This window comes from Mus caroli, unplaced genomic scaffold (assembly GCF_978045245.1).
Source record: "Mus caroli unplaced genomic scaffold, Mus_caroli_1 scaffold_10, whole genome shotgun sequence".
Lineage (NCBI taxonomy): Eukaryota > Metazoa > Chordata > Mammalia > Rodentia > Muridae > Mus > Mus caroli.
Window position 1 is genome coordinate 84,923,993 of NW_028227265.1, and position 16,239 is coordinate 84,940,231.

At 41.5% G+C, this 16,239-nt stretch overlaps 1 protein-coding gene across 1 annotated transcript in view; it reads left to right on the top strand.

Moving 5' to 3' along the window:
• The first annotated feature begins 348 nt into the window (after positions 1-348).
• Positions 349-16,239, top strand: part of Cyp4v2 (cytochrome P450 family 4 subfamily V member 2) — a 33,075-nt gene continuing 17,184 nt past the window's right edge. The window contains exons 1-5 of the mRNA XM_021170035.3: positions 349-1,113; positions 5,662-5,774; positions 11,999-12,084; positions 13,070-13,260; positions 13,630-13,699. Coding sequence (XP_021025694.1) covers positions 900-1,113; positions 5,662-5,774; positions 11,999-12,084; positions 13,070-13,260; positions 13,630-13,699 — 674 coding nt within the window. The 5' untranslated portion in view covers positions 349-899. The remainder of the gene's footprint in view (positions 1,114-5,661; positions 5,775-11,998; positions 12,085-13,069; positions 13,261-13,629; positions 13,700-16,239) is intronic.

Below are 16,239 nucleotides of genomic sequence, written 5' to 3' on the forward strand. Positions count from 1 at the left end.
TCTTCCACCCTCTTCTGAACCCCCCCCCCCCCCACTGCACCCCATCCCCACCCTTGTTCTCTCTCTAGTTCTGGCTTTCCTTGATCAGAGAATGTTTAGGGAAGTGCTAGACTGTGTTTTCCTTTAGTTCTGGTGATTCAGTCTGTCAGCTGACACTCACTGGCTTCCCCAAACTTCTAGGTCATGGGAAGGCCGGTGCTGTGCAGGACCCTGAAGCAGGGTCCAGAGTGTGTCCCGTGCCCCTGGGCAAAGGCCCTGCCCTAGGGCAGCAACTGATGCAGGTTTGCGCAAGGGCTAGTGAATTTAGAATTCCAAAAACTGCCTTTCGACACCGAGGACTCTTCATTTGAATTTTTTTTAACAGACTGCTTATGAGATCTGTAATCCTTCCACAAAGCAAGGGAGCTGCAAAATTCAGCCCACATTAGCGGGCCCTAGGGTATCCGGAACTGGCGATGCGAATTTCTAGTTTCTTCTCCATCCCGAAGCTACCCTAAATTCGACTTCCTCCGCCATCCTCATCTTTCCACACCCTGAGCTTTCACGTGCATTCTGAACTTCAGAGCTCAGAAGTTGTTCCGGTCTTTCGCTTTCGCCTTGAACCCCAGAGGCTGGCGCGTAGTACGCAGACTCCTGCAGGGCATCACAACAAACCTGCGGGAGCTTTCCCCGCCCCACTCGGAAAGTTTGTCCCCAGGGCGAGGTGCCGAAGCTACAGATTTTCCCAGCTCCAGAGCTGGAAGATCTGAGAGGACCTGGTGTGCCCCGGGGGTTCTTTCCCCTGAGCCCTGAGCCGGGAGCTTGGAGTTCCCGAATTTGTCCCTCCCTCCTCTGCACCCTGCAGCGGCTGATCGCCACCTTCTCACTGACAACCCAGAGGGAAGAGGGGAGTCAGAGAGATGTTGTGGCTGTGGTTAGGGCTCAGTGGGCAGAAACTATTGCTTTGGGGCGCAGCGAGCGCGGTCTCCCTGGCCGGCGCCACTATCCTGATCAACATCTTGCCGATGCTGGTAAGCTACGCGCGGAAATGGCAGCAGATGCGGTCAATCCCGTCGGTGGCCCGCGCCTACCCCTTGGTGGGACACGCGCTGTATATGAAGCCCAACAACGCAGGTATGTGTATGTACAAGGAAGTGTCTACTCCGACCCTAAGGCTGTTAGACTCCTCTTCAGTCAGAGAAACCTATTTAATGGACTGCTCCCACTCCCTCCCAACTTTTTCTTGTCACAATTGAGGTCTTCACATCCCTCAGACCTGCTAAGAGAAAGAAGAAATCATCCAACCTCCACCTCCACACCCCCACCCCTTCATCCCCTCCAACTCACCCTTACCCTCCAGGGAATAAATTCCCAATTCTCCCCATACCCATTTCCACTCTAGTGCCTACCAAATTGCTTTGTGCCTCCCATCCTATAACGAGCATAGCAAACATACATATGTGTATATAACATGTGTGTATAGAACCGGTTACAGTATTTCCAAGTAAAACGTGATCAATATGCAGTTAAAATCCTTTTGGCCTTTGTATTTCAATCCTTCTGAGGAAGTCTTTCAAGGCCAACTTCAGCAGACTCTACTGCCAAGGGCCTTGAAGTAAATTTATATGGCTAGGTTCAAAAATCTTACTTATTGGAGAGGTTTTGGTCGTTATTGCTGTTGTTGTTTTTTTTAAACCTGAAATAATCTTTAAAGAAATGTTTTATGCAAAAAAATTTTTGTTCTTTTGCTTTAGAAAAATACCTTAAGTCAGAAAGTTCTTAAAAATAGTGGTATCTGTGGTTCCCTGTTAGGGATAGTGTATTCAGTCTTAACACTTAATCTTCATGGCTGTGTAAGCCTGGACATCCAGAACTGAGAAGAGACTTCCAGATGGCACATTTTAAAAGAACCTACACCAGATCCTACCTTTTCTTCAGATTAACTATTAATAGTTGTTTTACGGGCTGACCATCAATTTTAAATCTTCTTTAATATAGTTTTTAATATAGTTGCATCTCATTTTATTTTTTAATTTTTTATTGGTTATTTTCTTTATTTACATTTCAAATGTTATTCCCCCTTCCTGGTTTCCCCTCCAAAAACTCCCTATCCCATCCCTTCCCTCTGCTTCTATGAGGGTGCTCTCCCACCCTCCCACCCACTCCCATGTCACAACCCTGGCATTCCCTAGGCTAAGCATTTAAATCTTCTTAAGATCCTTTATTATCACTTCTGTGACCCAGGACAAAAACTGTCACAACAACTTAACTTGAATAACATGGGACATCATGGGAAAGTTTGTACGAAAATACTATCTAGGAGAAATCCAAGTAAACTCTCGTCACCTAACACTCGGTGTGACTTATAAGAAGTAATCCAACAACACTTTTATGTATGTCAGAACCATGTTGATAAAAACCCATGCTGTTTAGTTGAATAGTACTCAAAAGAAAGCTAGCCTCCCCTTCCACTCTGACACTTGAGAGTCTATCCTAACCATTCCACTGTGAAAATCGCAGAAGATGAAATACAAAACCCAAAATGCCCATCAGGAAACAGTTCGGTGTCTCTGGCTATATACAGAGCCCCATCATGTTCAGTAAAATGAACCACCCCAAGACCTGGTAAGGTCTTATTTTGAGTGTTGGTAAAGAGTTTTTCAAAGGAGGTTAGTGAATCTGAGTGGCCCAGATAAGAAAAATTCCTCTTTAACATGAGCAGAATCCTAACACCCCGAGTTCAGAAGAAACAATGCAGAAAACAAACTGGTGTCTCCTGAGATTTTTCTCCAGCCACCGTGGTCATCAGAAGTCCAGGCTTGCCAGCCTTCAGACTTCACTGCTTAGGCAAGCTCTTGGCCTTCCCCCACTTCCTCTTCTCCAGTTTCCTATGCAAGTATTTAATTTTCTCTCATTGGTGTTACTCCTCACAGTCTGGACTGCTCAAAGACTCTAGGGTTCTAATTCATCTTAGACATTGTCTTGGCACATTTGTCTCAGCACAAATACATTATCCAAAGGTTGACTTTTTGAGGAAGCATTGTGTATGGAATGTGTAGGGGTGTGTGTGTATGTTCATGCATGTATATGTGTGAAGGTGTGTGTTCGAATATATATGTGTACGTGTGTGTGTGTGTGCATTCAGTTCTTGTTTGCTTGGTTTTTGAGATGGGGTTCCTATGTAACCTTGGCTGTATGTGTGAGTATGTATGGGTATGAGTGTATGTGTATGTATGTGTATTTATGTGTGTGTGTGTGTGAATGTGTGTATACGTGTGTGTTGTGTGTGAATGTGTGAGTGTATGTATGTATGAATGTGTGTGTATGTATGTGTGTATATATGTGTGTATGTATGTGTGAATGTGTGTGTTTGTGTGTGAGAACATTGAAGCACCCTAGAGGAATGAAGAGATCTGCACTCACAAAAGACAACCTTGAGGCATCAGTTCTTTGGGCATTTCCGTTTCCTCATTCTGGAAATTCTATGTCACCATTACATTTCTGCTGTCTGCTGTCACCATGACACTTCAGACTCTAAAAATGGTTCAGGAGGTGCACACAATTACAGTGATAATGATACGTGTTTATACATCTTAGTTTTGAACCGTTTCTTTATAAACAAACTTAATCTGCTCATGATCCTCATTAATATGTCTGAGTGTTTTGATTGTAAAACCGTGTGTTATTATTGTTTTATTCTATTGCACAAAGTGGCCTCTGGAACATTCTAGTGTCTATTTTATTTTGTTTTATTATTTCTCCAGTCTTTTCAGTAAATCACTTTCCATCATTTTAAGGCAATGTCTTCCATAACATTTTCACACATTATTTTTTTCTGTAATTTTATTTTCAGTATTTTAGGTGTTAGATATTTTGATCCTTTCTGGTTTTCCTCATTTGGGATTATAAATGCTTGAGATCACAATTCTATTTGGGTTGTCTTGGCCTTAGAACCCCTCCAACTTTTCCCTTGAAAAGTCTTATTTTGTAGAAGTCTTAGTGAGTAAGGCCAGTTGAAAGGAACTTTGAGCTGCTGCGATTCCTTAAAGTTGTTCTCCTTGGAGTAGGCCTGAGGGAGGAGAATGGCCCCTCACACAGGAATCACTTATTCAGTCAACAAGCACTGGACTTGAGATGAGAAGTGTTGCCCAACTTTCAGTTATGAAACTGACTTGCTTGGATGGTCGCTAAGAACTCTTTGAGCTAAGGGTTCTGTTGTCACTCTTACTCACTTCGTTTAGAGAAATAACATTTGCAGTTATGTAATCTGAGCCAAATTTCTAGATCTTCATCTAAGATGTACTTGTTTACAATAAGCCTTTTAATTGCCAACCAAGCATTTATTGATGCCCTTTGTACTCAGCATTGAGCTCAGAAAAATTGGGCCTATCAGAACCTGATGAGATACAACCTCTGATCTGAGTGACACTGTCCCTTATACAAGAGTCTATGGCTTTTATGCTGTGGCTAATATCCAGATTCAGGCCTTGGTGACCTCACTCTCAGCATTGCGTGTGGACTCCAGTTGGCATCTAAACTCTTACACTTTCCAGTCTTCTGTGTTAACTAACCAACTTTCCCAGTGGGGCCCAACTTTTGGATCTGATTCCTTCTAACCACAGATTCAAAAGCCACTAACTTCCCATCACATCAGACCAAGGCAGCCATAATGCTAAAGTAAACCAGAATACTTGAAACTAATGAATTGATACAGCCCACAAGTTAAAAAAAAAAATATATATATATATATACACACACATACATATACACAGATATAGATACATATGCATGCATATGTGTATATTTCTGTGAATGTACGGTACATATGTGCAGATGCCTGTGGAGGTCAGAAAGGATGTTCAATCCCTTGTAGCTGGATTTAAGGTGTTCTATTATGAGTGGTGGGAATTAAACCTGAGTCCTCAGGAAAAGCAGTAAGTACTTTTACCCACTGAGCCATTTCTCCAGCTCTAATTTTTAAAACTTGAAAATTATGTCTTTAAAATTATGTGTGTGGTGTGTGTGTGTGTGTGTGTGTGGGTGGGTGGGTGGGTGGTGTGGTATATGTATGTGTGTGTGTGTGTGCGCGTGCGTGCATGCTATGGCACGGTGCATGTGTGGAGGTCAAAGGGCGTTGTCTACCTAGAGCCAACTCTTTCCTTCCACCCTGTGATTCCAGGGATCAAACTCAGATTGTCCGGCGTGGTAGCAGACATTTTTACTGGCTGAATCATCTTTCTAGCTCCTTCCCTGCTATTTTGACAATATTTTTTATCTAAGAGACATTTGGGATCTCTTTTTCAAGTGTGACACAATGGTTCAGAGGTCAAGTTTTGAGTCATGGGCCAAAGCTGGGTTTTACCATTTTTACAGGCCCATGGTATTGGGCGTTGATTCATTAAGAATGTATATTTTACCACATCAAATCCTAATAGTTATCTTATAATAACATATCATTGTTACATTTATCTGAAGAACAGATATTATTTTATTAAAATAAACTCACAGCTACAGGAATGTTGTCCACCGCCTGTGAGCTCACACCCCCCTCTCCAGGTTACTTTAGCAGTGATAGAAAACACGTCTTGTATATTTGTTGAAAGGAGATAATGAACACCTGTACAGTTCAATAAACAAATTCTTGTCTTGATTGAATTTAAGACAAAAACATTTTTCTTCCAGAATTTTTTCAGCAGATAATTTATTACACAGAAGAATTTCGACACCTGCCGATCATTAAACTTTGGATTGGACCCGTGCCCCTGGTGGCACTTTATAAGGCAGAGAATGTGGAGGTAAGTATACAGGGTTACAGTAGAAGACAGTTCTCTGTATAGGCTATGATACAAGAGTTTCATCAGAACACAAGAAACAAATCCACCTTCGAATTTCATTATAGTCTCTTCAAAGAGCATTACATTCATGAGGCATTGTGCAGGCCACTCGGTGATTTATTGTTGCAATTCAGTTGCAATCCTGGGAGAATAACTCCGCATGGCTGTATGCATGTCTCATTAGGTCTTAGTGTACTTGCTCTGCTTTTAAAAGAAATTTCTGAGGGAGGTTGTTGTTGTTATTTTTGGTTTTTAGTGTTTCCTACTGGGATTAAATCTAAGGCCATGACGTGTCATGCAAGTGTTCTTCCACTGAGGCCTATGTGTGCTTATGTTTTCTCATTTTGAGACACTGAGTTGACTTCATCAGATAGCTCGAGGCAACCCTTGAACTTGCCTGGAACTCTCCTGCCTGAACCTCCTGAGTAGCAGCTGGTACAGCAACCCGGCACCAAGCCTGTGTGCCAGGCACGGTTTTAAGAGTTCAAAATTCATGACTAATAAAATAGGGGTGTTTTCATCATCTCATATTATATTATATCGATGATATATTTATTATTGTACTGAGGATATGACCCACAAAGAAAAGAAACTAAGCTTTGGTGTTGTTTGCCCAAGAGTGAGTGAGCCCAGAGTCTTCTGAAGTTTTCTGACCTGATGTCTGGAACAGAGGTTTTCATAATTCTTTAGTTCTGTTGCTTGTAATGAAACACCATGACAAAGGTCACTTATAAAAAAAAAGAGTTTAATTTGTGGCTCCAGGGTTCTAGAGGGTTAGAGTCCATGAGTGTTCTGGCAGGGGGCAGGGGCCAGTGGTCAGAGGGCAGAGGGTAAGGGCAGAGGGCAGAGGGCAGCAGGAGGCAGTTAGCAGCCAGCAGGCCAGCATGGTGCTAAAGTAGAAGCTGAGAGCTCACATCTCAATCCACAAGAATCAGGCAGAGAGCTAACTGGGAATGGTATGGGCTTCTGAAACCTCAAAGCTGACCTTCCATGACGCACCTCATTCAACAGGACCACACCTTCTAATTCTTCTCAAGTAGTTCCACCAAATGTTCAACTGTATGAGCCTATGGGGGCCATTCTTACTCAAACCATCAAAGAGGATGTGCTCTCCATTTATGAAGCAGCACAGGGACCATAATATTGAGAAGGAATGAGAGACTTTTGTCTTAATCAGTCTTTTATAGAATTCTCATAGAGTGAAACAAAATTGTTCTTCTACCTCTTTTAACTCAGAATAGCACATAAAGCCACAATCAGATATTATCAATATCTACCCACATGCTTCTTTCAACATTGTGGTGTGTGTGTGTGTGTGTTCTATTTGCCACATCTCAGGCACATGCACATTGTTCTGAGTCAGAGGCACGAATGGTTTATGAAGAAAAATTAGGGCATATGAGACATTCAAGCTATGCATTCAGATGAGCTTATAGGAGATAATTACATTGGGAGTCCAAAGTACAGTAAGATTGATTCCAGTGTTTTTCTTAAAGGTCAGCTAATTCTAAGCAGGCTGAATATACAGGATGAGAACATAGCATAACTGATCTCCATTCACATTATGAGCTTGTTGCAGATGGGATGAAAGTTTGATTTGTAAGGGCAAGCAAGCTACAGGCAGCAATCTCAGAAAAATTATTCCTACAATCCTAAGCCCTTTGTTTTATTAATTAAGGGGCCTGTCAATCCAAGAGGCCGTTGAGGACTGGTTGGCAATAGTGGAATTTGTTGGAGACTGGCCTGAATTAGCATTACTATAGTTTTAGTGATTCCTGGAAAAGGTGGACCATTTTTTATATTCCAGAGAGGGTCCCTCTTCCTTTGTAAGGTTGTGATTTCTGGTGCCAGCCTATGGTGTGGCTTTTCCCAGTCCTGCTGAGGCCCAAAGAAGGTCTGTAGGAAAAAAGCAAAGACATTGAGCCTCGGCCCCAATTAATGAATGGAATGGGAGGTAGCTCCTCGATGAGCTCTGGAGGGAGTTGATATAAAACCTTGTAGGGTGGTGTTGTTTGGTTTGGGTGGCTCACAACCATTCATGAGATCTGATGCCCTAAAGACAGCGTCAGTGTACTTAGATATAATAATAAAGAAATAAAACAAAACAAAACAAACAAACAAACAAAAAAACAACCCCTTTTTGTTTCTTAATAATATTTTCTCACAGGTGTTAGGGAGGGAAGTTGAGAAATAAAGAAGTTCTTTATTCCCTAGTTTTCATTTATATACTTGAGTTTTGAATAGGAAATGGGCTCATTTAATTACGGTTTGACCTTGACATCTATAGGGAATGCCATGACAGACATAAATGTCCAAAGTTGGCCAAATGAGATAAAAGTTTTCCCTGAAGCAGTAGGGTGTTAATTGTCTCAATTTTTATGGGGATCTCCCATTACAGAGAAACAGGTAATAGGTATCTGAAAATACTTCTAGCTTATTCATGGTTTTTTTTTAAAAAAAAAAAAGATAAAGGCAAAGAAATTGTATCGAGGCAAACATGAACAAGTTTAAAAGAACCGAAGAAATGAACACCAGCTATATGTATTTGCCAGAGATCATTAGGATAAAGTCCGTGGGCATTAACTCCTTCTGGGATGGTGGGGCCCTATGACTTGCAGCTGGTACAGAAGTAGATGATTTGCTGAAACTCGGTCTGTGGTAACTGAAGCTATTTTTGTAAAGCTTTAGCTTCTTGGTGAAGCAAGGAAGAGAAAGTAGCAGCCTATTCAAGAAAAGACACACATTGGTGTCAGCATGATGGTTTTGTTTTGCAATGGTCAGTTTATCCCTATATGAATTCAATAAGAATATATTGAATTTGTCTAGAGGGACGTTTCAGATAGTGATGACAAGAAGGAGTCTTGAAATAAATGTGGAATAGCTTGATCTACACCGGGAGAAATGGTTAAGAGACTGAAAGGTTAGCCTTGGAGATGTTAGGAAGCAGACTGGGCAGCCCAAGGTTTGGCCGGTTGGCTGGTGGTTCCTATAGGGTTTCCAGGAGAGTGCCACGGTCCAGCATCAGAGTGCTATGCAATAGTCCCTTTTGTCTGACTTGTTGACTCCATCTGAGAAAATGGTTGGAGCTCATATGAGAAACAGGATGTGTATTTATGGGAGAAAGGTTTGTATGGGAAGAGATACAATGGCACATGTAGTCTCTATGGGAAAGAAGCAGAGAAATTTGTCCCCCCCCCCCCCGACCCTGTAAATGTTATTTCCCATTCTTCTGAGGTTTATGAAAAAAAAGTGAACGAGTCTTGAAATTTGGAACAATGGATTGTTTTGGTTCAGCTGGTTGAGGCAACCTCCATTAAATGAAATGTATATAAGCCTGGGACATTTGTGTTAAGTAGGGCATATTGCCTTGTTTTCTCACCATTGGCAGAGGTAAGGGTATTGATCATATTGAAGCAGAACTTTCCAATGAAACTGAGACATCTGTGTTAGATATTTGAGAGTGGGAATTGAAAGGCAATTTTTTTCTATAGCACCAATGTGTAAAGGAATAGTAAGATGAAAAACAAACAAACCTTTACACTGACACCAACAATATGGTTGTTTTTAGGGACCATGGCAGGAAAGGGCATTTGTGGGAGTAGGCAACCATAAGGGTACTGCCAGAATTTGATTACTATCTGGGACGTCATTTTAAGCACTTGTGGGGTTAGACTGGTTTGTTTATTAATCAGGGTACTGGCAAGGTGTTTTGAGCTACAGTATCTAAGTCTACATTTTAAAGGTCATCTTTTCTTTTTAAGGTGAATAAACAGATTTCTAAAAGCTTTCAAATTTGTATCAGCAAAGAAGTATTATGTCCACCCTTTATATCCAAGGTAGCAGCATGACTGGTGTCAAGTAAAGGCAGCTTTAGCTCTGGATGGAAGAGCAGGGCAAGGTAGGATCAAACAGGATGGAGAATTGGAGCCAGAAAGTGTATGTGCTTCAATTGTGGGATTTTGGCTTTTGTTTTTTGTAAGTTCCCCCTTTTATCTTTATAAGGCTGTGTAGCTAGTCTAATTTGGTTCCAAATAGTGAAATGGTTTTCCCCCATGTTTCTGAATCAACGGTTCCATGGTCAGGATACCAGGGACAATACTTTTGACCTGTGTTTAAAAGCTTATGATTTGACATTAATGATGACTTAGCTCTAGTTCCTATAAGTAAAGGCATTAAGTGTGCAAACTCAGGAGACAAAGAATTCCCCCATAGTGAAAACAAATGCCAAAGAATATCAGGGGATTCATCTTTCCATTTTCCTTGGCTCCATTTAGTCCCCAGGCTTGAGTCACAACTTATTTATGTTCAAAACTCTTGACTTATGTCTTTGAGGCATAAGACTTAATGAACCACAGAGAAAAACAAATGCTGATAAATATTGATCTGAAAAGCAGAAAATGCCTTGTCTGATCCTCTAATTGTTTTGATCTCTAAATTCCTCATTTTTCTTTTATAAATCTCTTATTAAGGTGATTTTTACCTGTTCTAAGCAAATTGATAAATCCTTTATGTACAAGTTCCTACACCAAGCCTTGTGTGCCAGGAATGATTTTAAGAGTTCAAAATTATGACTAATAAAATAGGGGTATGTTCATCATGGTTTTTAGAGTCTCATATTATACTATATCGATGATATATTTATTATTGTACTGAGGATATGGCCCACAAAGAAAAGAAACTAAGCTTTGGTGTTGTTTGCCCAAGAGTGAGTGAGCCCAGAGTCTTCTGAAGTTTTCTGACCTGATGTCTGGAACAGAGGTTTTCATAATTCTTTAGTTCTGTTGCTTGTAATGAAACACCATGACAAAGGTCACTTATAAAAAAAAGAGTTTAATTTGTGGCTCCAGGGTTCTAGAGGGTTAGAGTCCATGAGTGTTCTGGCAGGGGGCAGGGGCCAGTGGTCAGAGGGCAGAGGGTAAGGGCAGAGGGCAGAGGGCAGCAGGAGGCAGTTAGCAGCCAGCAGGCCAGCATGGTGCTAAAGTAGAAGCTGAGAGCTCACATCTCAATCCACAAGAATCAGGCAGAGAGCTAACTGGGAATGGTATGGGCTTCTGAAACCTCAAAGCTGACCTTCCATGACGCACCTCATTCAACAGGACCACACCTTCTAATTCTTCTCAAGTAGTTCCACCAAATGTTCAACTGTATGAGCCTATGGGGGCCATTCTTACTCAAACCATCAAAGAGGATGTGCTCTCCATTTATGAAGCAGCACAGGGACCATAATATTGAGAAGGAATGAGAGACTTTTGTCTTAATCAGTCTTTTATAGAATTCTCATAGAGTGAAACAAAATTGTTCTTCTACCTCTTTTAACTCAGAATAGCACATAAAGCCACAATCAGATATTATCAATATCTACCCACATGCTTCTTTCAACATTGTGGTGTGTGTGTGTGTGTGTTCTATTTGCCACATCTCAGGCACATGCACATTGTTCTGAGTCAGAGGCACGAATGGTTTATGAAGAAAAATTAGGGCATATGAGACATTCAAGCTATGCATTCAGATGAGCTTATAGGAGATAATTACATTGGGAGTCCAAAGTACAGTAAGATTGATTCCAGTGTTTTTCTTAAAGGTCAGCTAATTCTAAGCAGGCTAAATATACAGGATGAGAACATAGCATAACTGATCTCCATTCACATTATGAGCTTGTCGCAGATGGGATGAAAGTTTGATTTGTAAGGGCAAGCTTCAATAAGAGGTGGGATTTTTTTTGTAAGTCCCCTCTTTTCTCTCAATAGGGCTGTGTAGCTAGTCTAATTTGGTTCTAGGGAATGAAATGTTTTCCCCCATGTTTCTGAATCAACGGTTCCATGGTCAGGATATGAATTGGCTTCAATGATGACTTAGCTCTAGTTTCTATAAGTGAAGTCATTAAGTGTGCAAACTCTGGAGACGAAGAATCCTGCATAGTGAAAACAAAAGCCAAAGACAATCGGGATTCACCTTTCCATTTTCCTTGGCTCCATTTCGTCCCCAGGCTTGAGTCACAACTTATTTATGTTCAAAACTCTTGAGTAAATTTCTCTGAGGCATAAGACTTAAGGAACCACAGAGAAAAACAAATGCTGATAAATATTGATCTGAAAAGCAGACAATGCTCTAGGTCTGATCCTCTAGTGTTTTGATGTCTAAATTCCTCATATTTTTTTTGTTTGTTTAAAAATTCTCTTCTTAAGGTGATTTTGACCAGTTCTAAGCAAATTGATAAATCGTTTTTGTACAAGTTCCTACAGCCGTGGCTGGGACTAGGACTCCTTACAAGGTGAGTGAATGAACAAAAGAGATCAAAAGAAAGGGACATGATTGCTCCTAAGCATGGTGCATGAGAAAGTTTATTGTAGAGAAAAGGGAGAGCGTAGTGGGAGAGGCAGAGATATCTCAGAGAGTCCAGGGTTGACATGCCCCTAAGCAGGTGAGGAGAGGGGGACCAGGTGCCGGAACCAAGAGGGCAAAGCTACAAAGAGGAGGAGGTGGACCCTTGGCTGTAGATGGAAGGACACTGGGAGAACGCAGTGGCCAGGACTACTTGGATATGTTAAATAGGCACCTCAGCTATTTGTTCCAGGGTTTGAGACTTAATAGTAAGACAGTGTCTGCTTGTTTAATAGACAACCTCCAAGTGTCTGGTAACCTCTAGCCATGGTAATAGATGGTCCCTAGCCAGGCATGCTTACAACCAGAAGTTACAAGTTAAGAAGTGTAGAAAGCACCCCCAAGAATTAGGAGGGAGGTCTGCAGAAGCGTGAACATATGTTATGGAGGGAAGCCTTGAAAAGTTAGCAGCAAAGCCAGGCAGCCCCAGCTACATATATAAGTCAGCTGTCATCTGGCACCTGGAGATAAGCTGCTTTCCCCAAGAGAAGGCTCAGCCGGGAAAAGGCAGTTAGTATAAACTATTTTGCAGGATTGCAACCATAGAAATTCAGGTCGAGAAATTAAGGAGCACGTGGCTGTCTGAAGAATAAAGCTTGTGGGAGGAACTGATATTCAGAAATTCCTCTTGGAAACAGGCAAAATCGTCTCAACATCTTCAGTTTTATGGAAGGAATTTTAACTAGCAACATTGTAGAGCAAGGTCCAAATAGCTACACAGGGGGCATAGGTGAAAATACCCTACTCGTCTGTCTTTCTTGTTCGAATGAGATCATTGAGAGGCTGTGAGTTGTACTGACCAGTCTGGGTCCATGGCTGCCACGCTGTGGCTTTATCCCTCTCTGATTGATGATACTGCTGTGCTGTGCTTGCAGTACGGGGAGCAAATGGCGCACCAGGAGGAAGATGCTAACGCCCACTTTCCATTTTACCATTCTGGAGGATTTCTTGGATGTCATGAACGAGCAAGCAAATATATTGGTTAATAAGCTTGAAAACCACGTCAACCAAGAAGCCTTTAATTGTTTTTTTCACATCACTCTTTGTGCTCTGGATATAATCTGTGGTGAGTCAGATAGGTTTATCCTATGGAAATTAAATGGCTTAACTAGAAAACAAGATTCCATGGGTAGGACAAACGAGGGGACTGATTGGAAAAGACCTGGGATCCTTCAGGTTGGAGTTACCAATATGAGCCTCCCCAAGAAGCAGCAGCCATTTTGAGCGAGGTGACTGGAGCAGTCACCTTGTCACTTTGCCTGAAAGGACAAAGGGGAAAGGATGACAGGAAGGAACTGGAAGTCGGAGATGCAGAAGAGAAAAGGAGAGCAAACTGAAGAGAACAGGATTTGGTGTTTTCCAGTGTCCCCCTCGTCATTCAGCAAACACAAGCTGACTGCATAGTCAACAGCTGCTTCTCATCTGTGTTTTGCAGAAACGGCTATGGGGAAGAACATCGGAGCTCAAAGCAATAATGATTCCGAGTATGTCCGTACAGTGTATAGGTATGTATGTGTGGGTGGGTGGGTGGGGGTTGTCTTCTAATTTTCTTTAAAATATTTACTGATCTGGGCTTGAAAACCACTGCTGATCACATCCATTTATGTGCTATTTTCATCGTGTTTGAAGTGAAATTTTTGAAAAAAAAATTCAGCTCAGAACATAAGTGTTAACTTTAGCAACAGGAAATTTGTTGTAAATGTAAATTATAGCATATCTGAGTGCTACAGAAATTTAAAATCTCCAACTGCATCTTGATACCAAATGACCAAAGAAAAATCTAAAAGCATTAATAGCACAGCAAACTATTTCTATATATTATTTGTAAGAAGAACACCCTTGAACAGTGGTTTTCAACCTGCAGGATGTGAGACCATTGGGGGTTGAACAATCCTTTCACAAGAGTCACTTAAGACTACTGGAAAACACAGATATTTATATTATATTCATAAAACCAGAAAATTATAGTTATGAAGTAGCAACAAAAATAATTTTATGGTTGGGGGTCACCACAACATGAAGAACTGCATTAAAGGGTCCCAGCTTTAATTAGTGGAAAACCACTGCTCTAGAAGATCTATATCAGAGTGCTGTCAGTGGTGATCACTGATCACTTTTCAGTGTATGTTTTTCTTCTCTACTGAGAAATTTTTCATGTCATTTATTTTCTTCCACCTCTTCCACACTGAGTGGGTGCTGACTGTGCAATTGAGGCAGCTGTTTGTTTGTTTGTTTGTTTGTTTGTTTTAACTTTAAAAGTGGTTGGAATTATCTATTAAGAGATGGAAATGGGATTCAATTTGATTTATACTACGTTAATTCATTCCTCCAACTAGTTTCATCTGAACAACTGTTTATTGAACAGCAGTGATCACGCAGCTACCACACAGTTACCAGGCAGCTTTAAACTGACACAGACGACAGAATAGCATAGGAGATTGAAACGAGAAATATAAATTTAGATAGTCCATCCTTTCATCTTAGGTCTAAACTTTGTCTCATAACTCCTTTTGTGGGTATTTTGTTCCCTATTCTAAGGAAGAATGAATTATCCAATACCCCACCCGGGGATCCATCCCATAATCAGCCACCAAACCCAGACACTATTGCACAATGCCAGAAAGATTTTGCTGAAGGGACCCTGTTATAGCTATGCTGAGGCTATGCCAGTGCCTGGCAAATACAGAAGTAGATCCTCACAGTCATCTATAAGATGGAACACAGGGCCCCCAATGGAGAAGCTAGAGAAAGCACCCAAGGAGCGGAAGGGGTCTGCAACCCTATAGGTGGAACAACAATATGAACCAACCAGTAGCCCCAGAGCTCGTATCTCTAGCTGCATATGTAGCAGAAGATGGCCTAGTCAGCAATCACTGGGAAGAGAGGCCCCTTGGTATTGCAAACTTTATATGCCCCAATACAGGGGAATGCCAGGGCCAAGAAGTGGGAGTGGGTGGGTAGGGAAGCAGGGTGGAGGGAGGGTATAGGGAACTTTTGGGATAGCACTTGAAATGTGTATAAAGAAAATATCTAATAAAAAAAAAGAAATATAAATTTAGGAACTGTAACAGTCACTGACAAAGAAAAGATGTAGTTGTTATCATATTACCAAACATGGGTATGTTCTAGAAAATAGTGCCCAGGGAAGGCCTCTCTAAAGAGCTGTCTTTGAGGTTGTTCTAAAGAAGGCTGAGAAGCAGTCTGTCTGCCCTGTCACTTAAAATGAGAGGCAAGTGCTCGGACAATGTCACAGCAGGTTGCTATCTCATGTGTGATGTGTCAAAGACCACTTCCTTTTCTACATCATTTTAAATTATTTTATGTGCTCATGTGCATGTATCCTGATGCACATGTGAAAGTAGAGAACAACGTGTTGGTTGTTCCCTTCTGTCATGTGTATCCCAAGGTCAGAACTCGGGTGATCAGGCCACGGAAGCAGGTTCCTTCACCTGCTGATCCGTCTCACTGACTTCAGGAGAGTAGAGAGCTTAAAGAAAGTCAGATTTCTTTTTTTTTTTAATTTTTAATATTTTTTATTGCATATTTTCCTCAATTACATTTCCAATGCTATCCCAAAAGTCCCCCATAGCGCCCCCCACTTCCCTACCCACCCATTCCCATTCTTTTGGCCCTGGCATTCCCCTATATTGGGGCATATAAAGTTTGCAAGTCCAATGGGCCTCTCTCCAGTGATGGCCGACTAGGCCATCTTTCGATATATATGCAGCTAGAGACAAGAGCTCTGGGGTACTGGTTAGTTCATCATGTTGTTCCAACTATAGGGTTGCAGATCCCTTTAGCTCCTTGGGTACTTTCTCTAGCTTCTCCATTGGTAGCCCTGTGATACATCCAATAGCTGACTGTGAGCATCCACTCCTGTGTTTGCTAGACCCCGGCATAGTCTCACAAGAGACAGCTATATTTGGGTCCTTTCAGCAAAATCTTGCTAGTGTATGCAATGGTGTCAGCGTTAGGAAGCTGATTATGGGATGAATCCCTGGATATGGCAGTCTCTAGATGGTCCATCCTTTCATCACAGCTCGAA